This window comes from Aspergillus aculeatinus, assembly GCF_003184765.1.
Source record: "Aspergillus aculeatinus CBS 121060 unplaced genomic scaffold BO66scaffold_7, whole genome shotgun sequence".
Taxonomy (NCBI): Eukaryota; Fungi; Ascomycota; class Eurotiomycetes; order Eurotiales; family Aspergillaceae; genus Aspergillus; species Aspergillus aculeatinus.
Genome location: NW_020291476.1, coordinates 204,743 through 223,675, shown reverse-complemented (window position 1 = coordinate 223,675; position 18,933 = coordinate 204,743). Strand labels below are relative to the sequence as shown.

At 53.1% G+C, this 18,933-nt stretch overlaps 7 protein-coding genes across 7 annotated transcripts; 3 read left to right on the top strand and 4 right to left on the bottom strand.

Moving 5' to 3' along the window:
- Positions 1-116: 116 nt before the first annotated feature.
- On the top strand, positions 117-2,146 carry BO66DRAFT_367119 (cytochrome P450). The gene is made up of 3 exons (XM_025645284.1): positions 117-765; positions 820-1,922; positions 1,977-2,146. The coding sequence occupies exons 1-3, from the start codon at positions 434-436 to the stop codon at positions 2,111-2,113; spliced, it is 1,572 nt and encodes a 523-aa protein (XP_025507217.1). The 5' UTR covers positions 117-433; the 3' UTR covers positions 2,114-2,146.
- Positions 2,147-2,344: 198 nt separating this feature from the next.
- Positions 2,345-3,438, bottom strand: BO66DRAFT_388975 (mitochondrial 37S ribosomal protein mS37). Its single transcript, XM_025646689.1, has 3 exons — positions 3,176-3,438; positions 2,915-2,994; positions 2,345-2,770 (listed from the first exon to the last, which is right to left on the bottom strand). Exons 1-3 carry the CDS (start codon positions 3,291-3,293, stop codon positions 2,672-2,674), a joined length of 297 nt encoding a protein of 98 aa, XP_025507216.1. The 5' UTR covers positions 3,294-3,438; the 3' UTR covers positions 2,345-2,671.
- Positions 3,439-3,823: 385 nt separating this feature from the next.
- On the top strand, positions 3,824-5,287 carry BO66DRAFT_315065 (DnaJ family domain-containing protein; the record flags this gene model as incomplete). The annotated part of the gene is made up of 2 exons (XM_025643459.1): positions 3,824-4,003; positions 4,097-5,287. The coding sequence occupies 2 exons, from the start codon at positions 3,824-3,826 to the stop codon at positions 5,285-5,287; spliced, it is 1,371 nt and encodes a 456-aa protein (XP_025507215.1).
- A 210-nt stretch (positions 5,288-5,497) lies between these two features.
- BO66DRAFT_418031 (uncharacterized protein) lies at positions 5,498-6,863 on the bottom strand. Its single transcript, XM_025649713.1, has 2 exons — positions 6,166-6,863; positions 5,498-6,012 (listed from the first exon to the last, which is right to left on the bottom strand). The coding sequence occupies exons 1-2, from the start codon at positions 6,585-6,587 to the stop codon at positions 5,556-5,558; spliced, it is 879 nt and encodes a 292-aa protein (XP_025507214.1). The 5' UTR covers positions 6,588-6,863; the 3' UTR covers positions 5,498-5,555.
- Positions 6,864-7,071: 208 nt separating this feature from the next.
- On the bottom strand, positions 7,072-8,863 carry BO66DRAFT_388973 (zinc-dependent alcohol dehydrogenase family protein). Its single transcript, XM_025646688.1, has 7 exons — positions 8,522-8,863; positions 8,400-8,457; positions 8,268-8,337; positions 7,932-8,217; positions 7,736-7,881; positions 7,371-7,683; positions 7,072-7,313 (listed from the first exon to the last, which is right to left on the bottom strand). Exons 2-7 carry the CDS (start codon positions 8,435-8,437, stop codon positions 7,120-7,122), a joined length of 1,047 nt encoding a protein of 348 aa, XP_025507213.1. The 5' UTR covers positions 8,438-8,457; positions 8,522-8,863; the 3' UTR covers positions 7,072-7,119.
- Positions 8,864-10,710: 1,847 nt separating this feature from the next.
- On the top strand, positions 10,711-10,980 carry BO66DRAFT_285178 (ankyrin repeat domain-containing protein; the record flags this gene model as incomplete). Its single annotated transcript, XM_025643117.1, has 1 exon — positions 10,711-10,980. A coding segment is annotated over one exon (270 nt), but the record flags the coding sequence as incomplete, so codon positions are not given.
- A 4,093-nt stretch (positions 10,981-15,073) lies between these two features.
- BO66DRAFT_221194 (uncharacterized protein) lies at positions 15,074-16,068 on the bottom strand. Its single transcript, XM_025642685.1, has 2 exons — positions 15,647-16,068; positions 15,074-15,465 (listed from the first exon to the last, which is right to left on the bottom strand). Exons 1-2 carry the CDS (start codon positions 15,847-15,849, stop codon positions 15,177-15,179), a joined length of 492 nt encoding a protein of 163 aa, XP_025507211.1. The 5' UTR covers positions 15,850-16,068; the 3' UTR covers positions 15,074-15,176.
- Between the last annotated feature and the right edge of the window lie 2,865 nt (positions 16,069-18,933).

Sequence of the window (18,933 nt, the reverse complement as noted above, 5' to 3'; positions counted from 1 at the left end):
ATAAACATGTGACTCTATTGGATGACTTATGTCAGCAAGCAGTCATCCACAGGCTCTTATCTACCTATCTTTGGCGACATTGTCTTATCGCAGCTGGACTGCTGCGTCTTTCCCCGCTTAAAGAAGCTTTGTCTGTCTTCAAGTGAGTCATGCTGCACCTGTTTTGGTCTCAGCTTGCTTGCCTGGAAGGATCTTGAAATGGTATACTTCTTGTGCTCTTACAGTACTGTCAAAAGACTATTCAAGGATCAGGCGCAAGGTAAGATTCTTGCGCTTGGTAGCTTCCATACTACTCAGTATACCGGCAAATAGCCGATCTACTTGCGCAAATCTTGTTTGCCGAGGTGCAGTCACAGATTGTCAAAGACCATTACTGGAGGACGCTGCAAACTTCCAGCGCGATCTACACTTGCATCTGAATTCCCACAGCATCATGGCGGTTTCTGCTGTCACTACTGTCGCAGCCCTCACCTGCGTCCTCGTGTTGGCCTACAAACTAATCATATATCCGGCATTCCTATCACCGTTGTCCAAAATCCCCAACGCACATTGGACAGCACCCATATCTCCCGCTTGGATTATCTGGAAAAGATATCGAGCCCTGAACAATCGAACCATCCAGGCAGCTCATGAGAAGCATGGGCCTATTGTGAGACTTGGACCTTCCGAGATCTCAATCAATTGCGTTGATGGCGGCATCAAAAGTGTGTACACTGGCGGCTTCGAGAAACATGAATGGTACCCACGTGTATTCGGGTCTTTTGGGTGAGGTCATTACAAGGCCCTCATCATCGTCGAAGTACTAACAGTAGCACCTAGAACCGTAAGCATGTTCACCATGACCGATAACAAGGCACATTCGAGCCGCAAAAGGCTGCTGTCCAACATCTACAGCAAGTCGTTCCTGCAATCATCACCACACATCCACCTGATCTCTGAAACGATAATGCTTGACCGCTTTCTGCCTCTAATCTACAAGGCAGTGTCAGATAATGCCCTGGTGGACATGCACGATTTGAACCAAGGATTGACCATGGACTTCGTATCCTCGTATCTCTACGGGTTGGCCAATGGGTCGAATTTTCTTCAAGATGAGGCCTTCCGCCGCAGGATGCTGCACCTTTACCAATGCAGAAAACCGTTCGAATTTTACCACCAAGAAGTCCCTGACTTGCTGGCATGGACAAAGAAGGTCGGACTCCGCCTCATTCCTAAATGGTGCGATGAGGCCAACGAGGTACTGGACGCATGGGGGCTAGGCTTCTGCGACAAGGCCGACGAATGCATGGCGTCGACCAGGCTGGAAACTGAACCGATGGTATACAAACAGCTCAAGCAAGGTATCCTCAAGCAGCAGAAGGCTACTGGATTGCCAGACGAAGACCCCGAGAAACAGAAGTGCGAGATTGCCTGTGAGCTGTACGATCATCTCACAGCTGGCCACGAGACTAGTGCCGTGGCTCTGACCTACCTCTTCTGGGAGCTTTCCAAGCACCCCGAGCTGCAGGAAGAGCTCCGCAAGGAGCTCCTGACTCTTGAGCCAAGACTCACCTATCCCCGGTCTGATTCCTCCCGAGAACTCCCGTCTCCCAAATCGATTGACGCATTACCTCTCCTCGAAGCCATCGTCACGGAGACGTTGCGCCTGCATGCGCCGATTCCAGGGATCCAACCACGCGTGACGCCCTCTCCAAGCTGCACGCTTGCAGGCTACAGCGATATTCCTGCAAACACTCGGGTGAATGCGCAAGCCTATTCGCTGCACCGCAACCCCACGGTCTACCCCGAGCCTGAATCATGGGAACCGAAGCGGTGGCTTAAAGACCAAAACTCGGCCGCCGAGCTGGAGGAGCGCAGACGGTGGTTTTGGGCTTTTGGCAGCGGGGGACGGATGTGCGTGGGTAGCAATTTAGCCCTGCAAGGTGAGTCCTTTGATCTGTAATCTGGGCGGTGCTTGTCTAACGATTTCTCGTCAGAAATGAAACTGGCCGTGGCAGCCATCTACACAAACTTCAAGACCTTTATCGTTGATGACGAGGACATTGAGGCGATCGATGCTTACACCGTCAAACCTCGAGGCGAGAAGCTGATCTTGCGGTTCGAAAATGCCTGATAGATCAGATTACTCGTTTGACCCACTATTCATGGAATATACGCTATGTAACAGTTATTCCCCGTGCCCAGTAACATCACAGTCGGAGTAAAACAACACCACACCATAATCGCCATCGCGTAGTCACTGGTGATCCATCAAAAGTGCAGAAGCCTTTAACCTTGTACTAAAGCAACTCAGCCGCAAGACCCCAACTACGCACTAATCGCTATCACAAACACTTCAAACGTGTTTTTCGAACCATAAAAAATAAACTCCAATTAGCACAATAGAATACAGTATGTTCAATCGCCGGCCGCGGCCGCCAGCTGCAAGCCCATATGCCCTGATTCAGCCCGACCTGTCCTATGCACCCGAACCAGCACCGGAGCTCGGTGATCCTGCCCTGACCTACATCCATCCACCTGCATCCCACCACAACAGAACGTATGTAGCCATAAGCAACCCGAACCTGGGCCGCCCCGACCCCTTCCCAACCACAGCAGGACCTTTAATGCTCAGCTTGAACTTCGCTCCCAACGACATTGAAAGAACCCAAAAATAAAAGCGGAAAGCTGCTTAACCCAAAACACCATCCTTCTTCTGCGGTCCACGGACGTTGGGGAACATTCTCATGAGGTGGTAGTTGATGGTGCTGCGGCCCTGGCGTTTGGGTTTCTGTGGTTTTGTGCGAATGCAGCGTTAGCCCAGCCCTCTCTCATCCTGATAAATGGAAAGGCAGTATTTGATGACGGGGGTTGGAGGGAAATGCGAAGGGGCCGAAACAAGACCCCCGGGGAAAAAGAACAAGGGAAAACGTACAGGAGCATCCATGCACTGTCTCAATTGCTGTTCCAAGGCTGCGCAACCCTCCACGGAACCACCGGCCGAAGCCCAGCAACCTGATTGAATGGGAATGTTAGCTGAGATGGGGTTTTCTTGAAGGTGGGGGAGGGCCGGGGTCTGTTTGTCTGGTCATAGCGAATCTCGAAGGCTTGGAGATGATGAGGGCCCCGAAGACTCGGGCTCAGGCCAGATCTGCGGGACCTTTTTCCTAGGTGATGGATAAGGAGGAAGACGTACTCAGCATCGCGGACATGACATTGACACAGCCGTTGGGCTCGTTCTTGTTGGGTCTTCGGACGCGCAGGTGGTTGATGGTCTGGAGACGGATAGGGGTGAGGCGGGTGGAGGCAGGCATGGCGGGCGATTCTTTTGAATGTGCGTAAGACGCTCGAGACGAAGCGGTGTTATCAGAAGAAGAGCGAAAGTAGGAATCGTTGATGCGACAAGCTCAATGCCAAAGTCGAATATGCTACCGGGTCGAAAAGAGAAGGGCAATCAATCATGCCAAGACCTTTGGACAATTTTGCCCGCGGAGGTTTGCAATGCATGGAGACGCGCTGACATAATCCCGCCGGCGGCAGCGGCGTTCGCTGGCTGATAAGAAGCTAGGTGCGATGCTTGCGGATACAACATCCAACGCTCAGCATTGTAAGATCGCTAACACGAACAAGGATGAGCAAAAGGCATGCGTGCACCTTATACGTGAATACTCTTGTTGCGCCGCGGACGACGCGCCACATTCAGCTCCCCCCTTCGACGTTTCGATGTCTTTCCGGCAGCAGTGCGCGGGGGCGGCAAGATGCGGCAACCGCGAAACAGAGCGATGACCGCAGCAGCAGCGATAGCAGCGAACCCCAAAATGAGAAGTCCCCGGAGCAAGGGGCCATGGCTCGTCGACTGTCCGAGATGACCGAGGAAGCTATACTCGAAGGCGGGCGATCCGCACGCAAGAATCTCGAGTCGGCCGGGTTTTCGGAGGAGCTGAAGAAACAGCTGGAGGAACGGGTGGCGGCGGCGGCTTTCCAGAGCGAGTATGCGAGTGCGCATGCTACAGTCAACACGCCGGTATAGTTTTGCATCCTTTTTTGTTACTATACAGCTTAACGGGGATCGTGAAGTGTGCTACTGCTAATACGAAGAACTGTTATCGCTGTACAGGCTAGCGCTGGACAAGGCACACGAGACATCGCCGGTGCGGAGCCCTGGAACGGCACAGAAAATCTCCACGACGTCACCTTACGCATGCTGGATAGCTCGATCAAACCGATGCGCACGCCCTTCAAGATCCCCAATCCCGTCGACATGCGGATAAAGCCCAAGCCCAACGAGTCGGCCGGCTTGCGGCTCGCCAGGGCGAAGGAGCGCACGGCAACATACACTCAGGCGCAAAGCTCGGGGCCGTCGGAGGAAGAGCGCGAGGCAATGCGTCGGGAGATGAGGGAGCGGTTCTCGCCCGGGGCCAGGCCGATGCCGGCCACCTTGCAAGGACTGACGGCGTTGGCGAATGAGCGGATCGAGGACGCGATCGCGCGCGGGCAATTCAACAAGATCAAAAGGGGCAAAGGGGTGAACGTGACCACTGATCATAATGCGAATAGTCCCTTTATCGACACGACGGAGTACTTCATGAACAAGATCATCCAGAAACAGGAGATCGTGCCGCCTTGGATTGAAAAGCAACAGGATCTGGCGAGGGAGGTCGATCGGTTCCGGTCCCGGCTGAGGGCTGAGTGGCGACGGCACGCTGCCCGACTGATTGCCAGTGAGGGAGGGTCGCTGGAAGCGCAGATGCGTCGGGCGCAGGCGTATGCCGCGGCGGAGGCTCGCTTGGCCGAACGGGCCAAGATCGAGCAAGCTTTTAGAGACTCCAGCAGCAGCAGCAGCAGCAGCAGCGGGAGCAGCGGTGAAGAGCAGGACTCTTCCGATGCGAGTACGACTGAAGCACTAGCCGACGAGATTCCAGAGAAGGAGCCGTTGCCGCATGTCTCGCCTCTCCGTGACCCGCAGTATCTCAATACCGAGCGCTCGTTCCTGGAACTCATGGTCAAGAATCTGAACGCGCAAACACGGTCCTACAATTTAATGGCTCCACCGGTGGCGCAAAAGCCGTATCTCAACCTCGAGCGGGAGCTGAACGCTTGTTATACTGAAGTGGCTCCTGGTCTGGCGGAGGAGATCAAACGACGAGCAACTGAGCGGGCTCGAGGACCGGCTACGGACGGGCCCAAAGCTGCTAGCATCCTAGAGTCTCTGAGTACCTCGAATACGGTGCGGGTGTACGAAGAGGATCATTCGAAGGGCTATGGATTTAAGCAGTTCTGGCGGGACCTCTTTGCCAAGAAAGAATAGACCAGTGTATATGTATAAGTATAATGAATCTGTACCATATTCAATCCAGCCATGTCTATACAAGCACAAAGGAGTCTTCTTTTCATCATGAGCTACCAAGCCACACTGTCTCCAAAGTCCATGTCCATAGTAAATGAAGACAACCTATAATCAAATTTCATATACCACAGCGACGGCATTAACAAACCAACAAGCAGGATATATTATCTTGTATAGTTATAGCTCCAACCATATCTCATACATGCCGAGCAAACCCAAAAAAGGAGGATCAAGCAAACTTATCATGCTTGCCCCTCACCCTCACATCCAGCACCACCTCATGGAAGTCGCCCTCCCTCCTCGCCTTCCGCAGCCTCCGCACCTCATGGTCCTCCAGCCGCCTCCCCACAATCCCCTCCAACTCCTTCCGACTGACCTTCTCCCGCGCCTTGACCTCCTTACTCGCCTTGATCTTGGGCTTGAACCGGGCCTGCATCCGTATCCGGACGTTGGTATCCGCCGACAGCGTCCCCGTATCCCCGCGCACCTCGAGCTTCACCCCGGACGCCGTCGTCTTCGAGGCTACCTCCGCCACACTGATGAAGGTGCTCTCCTCGGACTCGCTGGTGCCCGTCTGAATGGAGAACGTGCGCGGCACCGCGGCGGAATGAACATTGAAGGTTTCGTAATGGGACACGGCGGAGGAGGTTGCGCTCAGGATACCGTGTTTGTCGCTCGATAGATAACTAATTTTGGGGGGAACGATCACACATCACATTAGCATAATCCATATCTCAAACACCCCAGCTCCGCAGACCTCCCTCCCCCACCCGCTTCGAACCAACCCCGCCACACATAGCAGCAGGGCGAACTCATATGACCCAGGAAAGAAAACATACCGCCCATGCGACCCCTTAAAACTCCACCCCTCCACGCCCGCCACTTTCGTCGCCACCCACACCTGCCTCACATCGTGCGGTTCCGCCGTGCTGGGGTCCCCGTCTATGAGATTCTCGAGCTCCGAGGCGAACACGTTCCCGTGCGCGTCGCTGGCAATGCAGGTCGGCGGTTGGCTGGCGAGGACGAGGAGGATCGGGCCGGCGATGTCGGAGGGCACGTCGGCGGAGACCCACGATTGGTCTTCGGGGTTCTCGTCCTCGTCGTGGTCGGCGGCCACCACCACATCATTGGCGCCGGAGGATTCGGATGCTGGGTGTGTCGAAGAGGGCTTTTTGGCGGTGCTGCTCGGGAGGGAGGGGTCGGCTTTGCGCTTCTTGGATTTGTGGGGCTTGTCGCCTTTGAAGGTTAGGGGTTTGACCATTTTTCTCGAGGTATTGGGACAAAGGAGGGGTATGTTTGAGAGGGGCGAGTGTGGAAGTCGGAAAGGGAAATTGGAGGCTTGAGCTGGGTTAGAAAGTGAGAAGAAAGATGCAGTGCATGCGGGAGAGCGAGAGAAAGAGAGAAGGTGACGGGTTGGAGTTGCTTATCGATAAGGGAGGTGGATCCACTTGAGCTGTGCTTGATGGGTTTAGAGACGAGTTACACTCGTTTGGATGGACAAATACTAGTCGATGCAAAAACAGTAAGCTATGTAAATTAACTAGTTGACTTGACATAATACTGAGTTAGAAATCCAATGTCTGACAGGTCATAATTGAGGTCACTGTGATGCAGTCAGGGTAAGGACCTTGGTGACGCGACCCACCAACTACTCCTCTATAAATACTACAACACCTTCCCACAGCGTCCAAAAATCATCAAAGCCTACTGGATCCGTTGTCGACGAGCACACGAGTGTATCATACATATTCATTCGTTAATCATTACTTAGAAGCACAGCCAGCTATGCTAATCTAATCAAAAGTGATAGCCGCCTTGATGGCAGACTTGTTCTTCATGCTCTCCAAGCACTGCTCCCACTCCTCGATCTTGAACACCTTGTTGACAATGCCCTTGACCTTGACCTTGCCAGAGTCCAAGTAGTCAATGGCAGCAGGGAACTTGTACACCTCAGAGAAACTACCCAGGATGGTGATCTCGTCGCCGACTATATAAAGCATTAGCACCTGCACTCACTGGAGACAAGACAGGCAAGAAGACTTACAGATCTTGCTAGGAGGCCAGGAAACACGGTCCTTGTTGGAGTACACGCCATACACGACGAGCTTACCACCGCGGCGGACATAGTTGATCGAGTCTTCCAGAATCTTGACGCTACCGGTAGCCTCAACGACAATGTCAAAGCCATAGGGGTTCTCGTCCTTGAGCTTCTGGAACTGGGCGCTGGGGTCGCTGCGGGACAGAGCAATGTACTCATCACCGGCCTCGAGCGACTTGGCCAGATCCATCTTGAGACCCTCAGGGGCAGCAACAACGACACGGCAGCCACCGCATTGACGGAGCAACTGAGCCAGAATCTGAAAGAGGTCAGCCAGATTCGGAATGGACACTTGGGTGCGAGCCACCTACCAGACCAGTGGGACCAGCACCGAACAAGAGAACGGACGAGCCCATCTTCGGGGCGATCTTGTCGAGACCGTGCGCGGCGCAGGAAGCGGGCTCCAGGAGAGTGGCGTCGACGTCCGAGAGGTTCTTGATCTTGAACACCCTGCCAGCTACGCTGTGTTAGCCGATGCCGTGGTACCAGAAAAATGGATGAGCATACCAGGGTAGGCGCAGTACTCAGCAAAGCCACCGTTCATGGTGACGCCGTGAGCCTGGAAGTTCTCACAGAACAGCTCGTCTCCCCGACGGCAGTAGAAGCACTCGCCGCAAAGCTCAGAGTTGTCGGCCACCACACGCTCACCAATCTCGAAGCCCTTGACCTTGGAGCCGACAGCGGCCACAACACCCACCGTCTCGTGGCCGGGGACGAGAGGGAACTTGGCAATGAATTCACCCTCGTGGATGTGCAAGTCGGTACCGCAGACACCGCAGGCCTTGACCTTGATCTGTTGCGTGTCAGTCGAGGTCTGACACCCTCAATGTCTGTGAGGCTTACCAAGACATCGTTGTCACGAATAGTGGGCAGGGGAACCTCGGCGATGCCGTGTTTCAGGGGCTCCTCATAGCTAGGATTGGATCAGCATTGGTTGAAAGGACAGTCAACGAAGGAGAACCGTTCAGGACCTACCGGAGGGCCTTCATGGTCTTGGGGAGGTTAGCAGCCATGTTGATTGATGTGAGATATGCTATCGAGATGTTAGTCAAGTTGGCTAGGCTAACCGATCACTGGCAGGACAAGAAGTGACCTACAAGATGAAGAAAGGGTATAGAAGGAAAGAGGGAGCGATCAGGGGTGTATCTGTGAAGATGAATGTTGGAGACAGGAAGAAAAGATGAGATGAAGAATGAGCCATGATCGAAGAGAAAGTTGAGGCTATTTGAATACAGGCGAAAAGTCAATAGAGGGTTGAGGGGTCGAAGACTGGGGATGGAAAATGAAGTCAGAGCAGGGACAAGGAGTATAGAGAGTGGGGACAGGAGACTGCCAGTGCATTGCCCGATTGAATCCAAGACAGACTGTCTGTTTGTCTGTGCTGTACGGACGGCTGGTGGTTTCTTTCATCCCGGTCCCATGCATGGGCTGACAGGGTGTGTGTGAGGTCTGGTAGGTTGAGACCAATCGAGAGAACAGCAGTACGGGCAAAATGCCTATCTATCCCTGACCCCAGAAAAGCTACAGCACATCGGCCCAGCATGACCGTCCATTTTGATAATCAAACTGGCAGTTTGACATACAAACAAATTGATAGAGAGACATACAAACTCCCAGACACTAATGTACTGTGTACTGTGTATACAGTACCTCTCGGTACCCGGCAGGACTAATTTCGGAACAGTGACGGCCAGGTATCGGGAAAGTACACAGTACCTCGGGATTCTGGTAGCATGACTTCATCCCGTGCCGAGACTACACACTAAACCCAACTCATCCCGAGTTTCTCAACTTAACCCAACTTAAAGAACTTCCCCCCCCACTAAGTGACTTCATGGATTCACTTTCAACCCCACTTTCTCTAGCCCTGCCTTGTTTGACTGGCTTCTTTTCCTTTCCTCCATGCTCTCCGCGTCGTCTGATTCCTTCGTTCCTGTTCCTGTCTCCAGATCCCATCTGTCCCTGGATCTCCCAAGCAGGAGGCTGATCACGACACTCAGTCGGCGAGTACTGCACACACGATCCCGATGATTTCATTCGACTCTTTCACTTTACAATCCCCATTTCTCGGAAAGAAAGAACAGATGAGCCGATAATTGAGCGGAGGGTTGTTCCCCGACAAAGGGGAAGTCGGGGAAGCCAAACCAACTCGTCCGGAGGGATCTAGATGCTTCCAAAGCAACACTCACCGCTGCTCCACCACAACCGCACTAGTCAGTGGTAAACCAACGGGTCCACGTCTCAGACACTGGCTCTCAGTCTGATTTAGACATTGACTGATGGGGGATGCTACACAAGAGCATGGGGGCCATCCACCCACCCTTCGGAGAGATGCATGCACTACGGACGTGTGTGTACGTATGCACCCACGGTTCAAGCCTGCTGCCTGCCCGTGTCGTCCGACTTGGGTACAGAGCACGCCCAGTTGACAAGACAAACGAGGCTAAGAGAAGAACAAAGGAGCCACTGAGAGTCCTTTCCGCACGACAGGATGTAAGGCTGCCTGGCAAATCAGCATATGAGACGGACTATGTCCAGTCATTCACTGCACCAAGATACATTCAACAACAGCCAATCAGCAAACCGGATGCTCTTCGCGGATAACTTCATCATACACTCAAGCCCCGGGCAGTGTTTGTCATAACTACCAAATATGTGAGAGCATCGGTACATAGAATGGTCACATGATTTCAAGGGACGCCTCTACCGGAAGCTTACCGTCACGAAGCTTGTTGAAGCATCAACGCCATGTGACCCTCTAAAAATGGCTTCTCTTCCATGCGCATCAATCCTTTCCTTGGTCTCGGTGGAAGCACGATATGCCATATGGTCGTATTCATCTCCTTCACTGCAGACTAGCCCAATGATAATCCACCAGGGGGTCTTTCATGCGCAAGGGGACCAGCAGCAAGCCTGCAAGAGTGCATTAGGGGACATTCCATGAAGCCAGCCCCCTTCACTTATAAGTTTAGCAGGGAGCTCTTCCTTCCCGACCTTTCCTCTCCTTTCAGCGGTCAGTATGAGTCTGGACAGTCTTCCTCCCGAGCTTATTTTGTATCTGGGGAATTTCCTCGGCCCCAAATCTCTCGCCGCGTTGACCAGCTCCGCAAAGAGGTTTGCACTGCTGTTGTACCCGCAGCTTTATACCCAATGGATCCAACTCTATTGTGCCAGGCCTGTCACCTACCGCTCTTCCTGGAGTAGCATCAAGACCTGGACATCGCAGTATGCAGTTGATTACTTTACTCGAGTCCCAACCCATACTTTTCTGGGCCAAGATTGCTCTACGCTGGTACACCACTTTGCAGGAGCAGGTAATTTGCACCTGCTTGATATCATTATTCGCCAAGGGGCGGACGTCAACGCAAAGAACGAGGATGGAGTCATTCCCCTGCATCTAGCGGCGTATCAGGGCCACCTTGATGTCGTTCAAGCTTTATCAGACCTTGGGGCAGATATCAACGCAGTCGATCGATACTGTCAGACACCATTGCATATGGCGGTCCGTGGGGGTCATCTAGATGTAACGGCGCACTTGCTCAAGCTGGGTGCGGACGTTTTCACAAGTCACGCTGATGGGGCGTCTCCATTTGAAATGGTCGTCATTCACGGCCTGACGGACTTTTCAAGGATTTTCATCTCTAGTATCACCAGCGCTAAGGGCGACATCAACACGCCCGGCGCGCAGGGCTATACCGTGTTGCACTTAGCCTCTTGGCAGGGATACATCCCCATCGTGGAGTACTTGCTTGCTCACCATGCCGACCCTTTCGGGAGGACCTCCACCGGCGATACAGCGTTGAACCTGGCTTGTAAACAAGGGCATACGGAAGTCGTGAAGCTTCTCTTAGAGGCGGGGGCAGAATCGCGCAGTGACATCCTCGCCCCTAATCTCCGGGGCGTCACTCCTTTCCACAACGCCGTTGCCTGCGGGTGTGTATCGTTGATTGAGCTACTTCTCGACTCCGATAGCGATCTTCTGGCCGTGGATGTCTATGGCAAAAGTGCCATCGATCGAGCACTAGACGGCCCGGAGGACGTGTTTCAATTGCTTCTCCGTCGAGGCCCGGCGTTCTGGCCGGGGCATCGATTGCAGCCCCGACTGTCCCTGGATTCACTCTGGTCGCGGCTCTCGACCGAGTTCGGATGGCAAGCAGTCACTCGGATCATAGAACTGGTCAGCACCGGCAGAGCTGCGGTGAATCTATCCGCCCCCTTTGACTCGGAGCGCACAATCCTCCACGTCGCATCCAGTGGGGCATATATGCATCGTAGGTTTCATAAACTAATCCTATCTTTGGTCAATGCGGGCGCAGACGTCGACATCGCAGAGCACGGAAGCGGCGATACGCCGATTCATATCATGCTGCGTCTGGTGAATGATTGCAGCAACCGGGGAGAGTATATCGAAATCATCCAGAAGATGATCCATGCCAGCAATGCTCTGCACAAACTCAACAATGAGGGGAATGGTTATCTACACTTCGCAGCTAGAACAGGCGCTGCCGACATAGTGGAACTGCTTTTAGCTCTTATGAGAGGGGAGTCGAGACCCGTTCTTGACGACACGGTGGGAGCATCAGCAGATGGAGCCACAGCACTAGGGTTGTCGCAGGGATCATTCGACGTCAACGCTGGCAACTCGGAGGCGATGACAGCGCTACACTGGGCCGCACGCGGAGAGAACTTCCGATGCATACGGCTGCTGGTAGAAGCTGGGGCGAACCCATGGCTTCTGGATGACGCAGGCAATCCGCCCGCGCATTATGCGGTCTGTAGCAAGAACGAGGCGGCGCTGGATTACTTTGCTCACCTCGGAGCGGCGGACCATGAACGATGTGATGTTTGCATGGGGAACACCACTCGGTGGAAGCAGAAGAAGCAGATTCGGTGCGGTGTGGTCGATTGGGGCGCAGACTCCCTGGATATCTCGTTCTTGTTTGAGGTCGACACAGCGGCGTGATAGATGGATTCTGGGGATTGTTCATCTAGCTTCCCCTTCATTTTGTGAATCCCTTTGTTGTTGGTGCGGTATATGCAATAGCGGTTCATCACTGACTCATACTTCTTCAAGACCGCCATCGAATCCTATATATCTTTCATCGTGGTGCATACTTTGACTTGTCTACTACCGCGACCACGCGCGTAACCACTAGTCCATATTCTCTGATATAGTCAGTCACATACATCTGCATCTAATGTGCGAAGACGGCATCGTCCTCTTCATTTATCAAATCACCTCCAACGGGAGTGGTTTGACGAACAGCGCGTCGCAACATTATGCTGAGCAGAAAACATGAAGCACGATGGGCATGCAGCGATGGTTGCATGTAACCAGGGCCCGAACAAAAACACCGACTATAAGAACCCTGTACTTGCCGAGTCATGTAGTGCATATGCACATCCTCACCCCGAGAGAACAAACCACGTCCCCTCCGAGGGCCGAAGCCACCCTACCAGCTAGCTACTCAGTCCATGCCCTAGGCCAAGACACATCTAAAACCAGCATCCTGGTTATCAAGGGGGACTGAAAGACAGTTGGCGAACGAGGCCACGGCGGTTTCTGGGCTGGCGAGAGGAAGGAAACATAAACCGCATACGAAAGAGTTGTGCAGCAGGCCAAACAGGCACTTGGTAGTGTATATCTATCCCGCGCGATCCGGCAGAAAGTGTCGTAACCAGGACCAGTTTCACAGCTCTTTGTGTGGGTAGTAATCACTTATATCATAAGCTACAGTACATGAGGATCAGTGATCCAACCCCATATCCCAACCAACCAAGAAATGAGTTGCGCTGTGGTTATACATCGATCTCGAACTGTCATGACAACAGTATACCAAGCAACATGCCCGCTAAGTAAAACCACAACATGCAATCCATGTATACACAGTAGTACCAATCTCTTCCAAGTCACCACTCACCCACTCTCCTTGGAAAGAACACAAAAACCGAGTCAACCTCTATAAGCAAAACCCAGTCCCTCACCACCACCACCACCACCAAATCCCTCCCACCCAAACGAACCCGCTATATCTGTGTACAGTCCAGCACATACCGACCCAACCAACCCTCCCCAACCAAATCCCAGCCCAAATCCACACCTCCCTCCCCTCGACCCAACATCCACCCTGGAACCAACCCCAAAATCCGAGTCCCGCTTACGCGAACCTCCAGGTTCCAAGAATCCACCTACCTTATCACGGCACCACGGAATACAGAATACACCCACCCTACAACTAATACCAAATAAAACCTCCCCTGACCTACCACCCACATCCACCCAGGGACCGAAAACACCCCATCTCTCTTTTCGGTAAAAGGTCCCAGATCGACACACGGAACCCTGTTCCTGACCCCAAGAATGTTGGATGACGGAACGCCCACGCGGGACCACTCAGCCAGTGCAGGGCAGGGGTTTGTGAAGTGCGAGCCTGGCCTATCCGAAGGCAGCAGGCAAAGTCAAGGGAGGGAGGGGGGGATGCGTGGGGGTATGGCATAGCACAGGCGCAGGTACAGCACAGGCACAGGCACAGGTACAGGTACAGGCACAGGCAGCGCCGGCAATGGCTTGCTCGGGACTTGGTCCAGGGAAGGGGGGAATGGAATGCGAGGATCGATTGCTTCCTTCGCTATTCTGCACTATGCAGGTAGATGGGGAATGGAAGGACCCAGTAGGCGAGATGAGGGACTACGAACGTACTGACTGACTGACTGTACAATACCGTTGAGGCTGCGCGGTTGGCTGGGTTGGGCATTCTTGGGCTGACGACGGGTCGGTCTTCTGGAATGTGATAGGAGATTACGACGTAGGAGGTGTGTTGGATTTCCGGACGGTTAGTATGATAGCTAGTTACTTGGGACTATATTGGTTTGGGAAGCTATCGCTTTGATTGCATTACATGCATATGCATGCTTCCGGGCTGGCTGTTCTTGGGGATACTACCTAGGTTGTAGGTCGGGATTGATGCGGTTTGAGTACTTGTGCATTTCATGGGCGACAGTTTCAGACTATGGGTCACATTGTCACGGTTCTAAATACTATCTTATCTAATTAAGTCATAGTGTATATCGTCAATTGCCAACCCGCACTTTCGAAATATGGGGGGTGTTCGAGCTCGCGAAATATCATCTCATCACCTACAATAATAAGCCCTATTCGACGATAGTGAGAGGGGTATCTGGCCCCTTCTTGTGTATACTCTACCGTGGAGACAGCAGCGACGTTCTGTTCATTCTGAGTCGATGGACTGAATGCTTGCCTCGCTCGACTACCATGGAAGTATACTGTACAGTACATGCATATAAACAGACGGTCCCAAGTATGTGCATCTCCGCGCTGAATACATGCCAGCACCAGGCAAATACAAGCAAGGAACCGACTGGAGGGTTACGCTTACCTGCAGCACTTACATGCATGTTTAAGTCGATGTATGCCTGGCATCATCCCCCTGCCCAAGCTGCAGGTGGGAAACCTGGGGCTTACTGCGGAGGATTTCATGCAGGTTATATTGATAATTACAGCTTAGGGTTTCAGACCCTATCTTGAAAATTGTTGCAGGGGTATTGTATGACAAAAGGGAAAGAAGGGGTAGATGCGGTGCATTGATTGATACGGTGGGTACGTGCCCTTGCGGAGTTTTTCTTTCGGGAGAAAGAGGGATTGTCCATTCCTCGATATCGGTTGGCTTGCACTGAAGTGAGCCAGCACAGGGAATAGACTTGCGGGTGGCGTTGGCGATTATCTTGATCGATCTACCGATCTGTATCTCCCCTCTTCCACCCCTCTCTCCCCACGACATGGGGTGCAGCGAAGATCTTGAACCAATAGTCGAAAACCATGGAAAGTGGACCAGAGGGGAGGGGAAGAGGGGCAGTGAGAGATAGATAGACTTGCATATAGATTGTTTTAGCTTGATTATTGCGAGGAGCAGCAAGTTGGGGGGTCCCACGAGGGTTGCAAGAAAGGGGGGGCAGGGGGAGAGGTCCCTGCAGACCCAATAGTGGCAATGCTATTGAACGTTGAAGCTTCTTCGATAACTCCCTATCAGATTGAGTTCAATTGATTGTTCGGTAGTAGGAACCTTGATTAACTTGCATCGCCGGGAGCAAGAAATCAGACATGAGAGAGATCTGTGCATGCCCACACTCGTGGTGCCAACATCCAGAAGCGTTTTACCAGTAGATCTCTAAACAAGGGATAGAAGGGATGGAGAGGTGCATACCTGCATAATCGTCTCTTGTTCACATAAGCTTTCCTTAGTCTTCCGCTGTGCATGGAAGGGGGTTTCCCCTTTAGGGTAAGCGACACCTTTGGAGCCTGTCCAAGCAGAAGAAGTGAGGGTGTATGTAGCGTGATGGAGCCTTGCCCCCAACATCTGGCGGCTTTTCTGGCCCTACGGTAAAACCGGCACTGGGTGTGACCCATATGGACATTTTAGCCCGGGCACTAGAAGAGGAATCGGGCTCCGGTGGCAAACTCTAAGCCGGTTAAAAAAGGTGGGCATGGTGGGATGAGGTCTTGGGGCACGCGTGTGGTCCACGGCCGAGAAGTGGCCCGGAGAAATGAAGCAGACAAGTCTGGACTCCGTAGAGACGCGACTACAGTACGTCACCGTTGTTGATTGACTGATTAAAGAGAACGGTATTGTTGTTTTGTTTTGTTTTGTTCTGTCTTGAATTGTTTTGCAGATCAATCGCTCCAACCGCTCCCACGATCGTATCGGAGATGGAATCGCAAGATTGGATACTTTCAAGGTAGGTACGCTATATCGTCATCTGGGAGTGGAAGCGAGAGATAGATTAAGCTTCATAGGAGAAGGTGGGGAATAGACGCGTCGGGGTCGTTATTACCGTACGCCGTATTATGTCATGGGGACGGCAAGGAAAAGATAACAAGCAAGGCAAGCAAGGTGAGGACGAAGGAGAAGAGGGAGAGAGAGGAAGAGAGGGAGAGAGGGATAACTGGACTGACTGGAGGGGGACAAGCAGAGGAAAGAAGGGAGGCTGGGGAAATGTGATGTCATACCAAGCATCCCTCGCGAGCAGTGGAAACCTCAGGCAACAGTCACGGGACGGCCTTCGCCGGTCGCGTCACTCACTGACACTCACTCACTGACTGTCAAGTGTCAGTCAGTTGTCGGGGTACTTCCAGAGTACCATGGCTCATTGTACCCCTTCGATGTTTATGTTTACATTGCAAAACACGCGAAACGCGGAACCGGAAGGATAAACAATGGGGCAGCTATACATACGGATCGTAGACCGACTGACTTCCTGAGGCCAGCCAACACATACATACATTGTACATTGGCATTGGCGGGGATAAAGCAATCGACCACTCCTGCAGGTGAAGGACAGAACTGACTTTCTCCCCCTCACTGACATCACGACTGGCGAAACCGGTTGGGAGCACACCAGTCCGTCACTGGTCACTGCAAGACCATCGACGACATCACTCACTCACTCACTCGCTCACTCGCTCCGCGCCGTAGCTAAATAAAGTTGCAGACAGTCACGCTGGAGCACGAGCACTAGGGCTGCACTGCTGGTCCAATCAGTGAGCAGATCGGTCTCCATCTAGAACAGAATGCTCCCCCCGCACCAGCGCTTCCTTCATACAATCCAAATTCCTGCTGACCCGCCAAGGCTGCTCACTGGCTGGCTGGCTGAATGAGCTAGTAGTTTAACGTTCTGTGGTGCTTTTTGAGTGCGCCCGATGCTGGTGCTCGGTCCTCCAGGGTGTCTGGGCGGCCTGCCCGACAGATAACTGCCTGCTAACCCGGCTAACCCTGCTAACAACGCGCACATGGCCATGACACTGCGGCACAGCGTCTCGAGTCAGCCATCCTTGTCAGCGACCCCACCAACCCATCCGAGGTATGAGCACTAGTTTGCCAGGACGGCTCACCGTCGCGCGAATTTCCGCCCATAGCAATGTCCAACGCGGCTGGTCGGCGAATCGACGACTCAGCCGCACGGCGCCGAGCTGACCTTTCGACAAGAGCTCGGAAGCTTACGGATTGACGGGCTGGCGTATCCGCCGACACCTACCACTCGCACCGCAGTGTCGCGACGCGAGGCATAAGATAATAGTCATTATTGGGGGCTAGCGCTCCTGCTGGCGGATAAGGCCGACCCTTGAGCCGCAAGTCCGGTTAGGCCACCTAGCACCGAGATGGTGATTAGAACATGGCTCAATTCTGGACCCTCATGAGCTCCAACGCTAACCCCTCCGATGCGAGAAGGGAGTTGCACGGGGGCCGACCGGTGTCTCAGAGATGAGGGGCTTGGGCGTGGGAAAGGATCTGAAGGCCACAGGAGGGGGGCCACCAGGTGTGATCGCTGTGCATACGAGCTTACCGATCTCACCATTTGTGGCGGTGTAAATAGTAACAATTCGAGGCTAAAAATCAAATCGCAATCCTGAGAGGGGTTGATTGGGCAATTGCGGATTTCGGCGCCCACGGGGGGTGAGAGAGGGGCAGCTGTTAGCCTCTGTGCCCTCATCGTGACGATCTGATGCACGATTTATTGACTCCGGGAGAAGTAGACCCAGAAGAGCGGAGACCATGGGACAGAAGGTCTCTCACTCTGCCGAAACAACCGTGAAGATGGCGGATTTCCAGACTCTCATGGTTGTGACCCGTCCGGCCGAGGAAGAAATAGACTTGTCGGTGACGTCGTCAGAACCTCGGGTACGATGGGCAAGCTTGCGGCATCAGCTTGGGGGAAATTGGCTAACCCCACACCAGGCAAGCGTGCTAGAGCTGGGCTGTCAGACCAGCTCAAGTTCGTTCAGCTGAGATGGGGCCTGACCCGGCTCGGGGATTCTTGCCCATTATCTGCGATAATGATAAGATTTGTAAGATCAACTGGAGAAATCGAGCCGACGATAGATTAAACCACTGATTCTGGGAATCCGAGAGCAGCGCATGCTCGCAGCCGAAGGGAAAAGACCACCCTTGGCCATGATCGGCGGGAATGTCGAGAGTTGAGACAAATAAGGGTTTGGGCGCGTGTCTGGTGAACGGTCCGCCATGCGAACAGTGCGCGGGCGAGCACGGTATTTCTAGACAACTTTTCGTCCGACCACTGGGCACTCAGCCATCGTCATCGCTTGGAAAAATTTTGTTAGCCCAATAGCTTGATCAAAGCGTCGAACGACTGTGCACCAGGAACCGGGCAAAGGTACCGTAGATGGTTGAGTCGTAGGGTAGATCAAGCGGTTCGCCCAATACATAGACAGTACTGTACATACCTCGCTTGAAGGGCGGCTTCCCATTATCGAATGACCGAGATAACGGGGATAATCGGCAGATGGTAATGAGCCTGGAAGATGGACAGGGTAGACAGGAATTTTGCCAAAGTAAATCTACAATGCCGATCGGTACAAGGTTGCTGTCTCACTCAAGGAGAGAAATGATGGTAAATAGAAGCTACCAGCTAACTTACCAGCTATTCTTCAGGTTCAGCCATCGAAGAATTAAGCGCCTGGTATGTTCGGCCGATG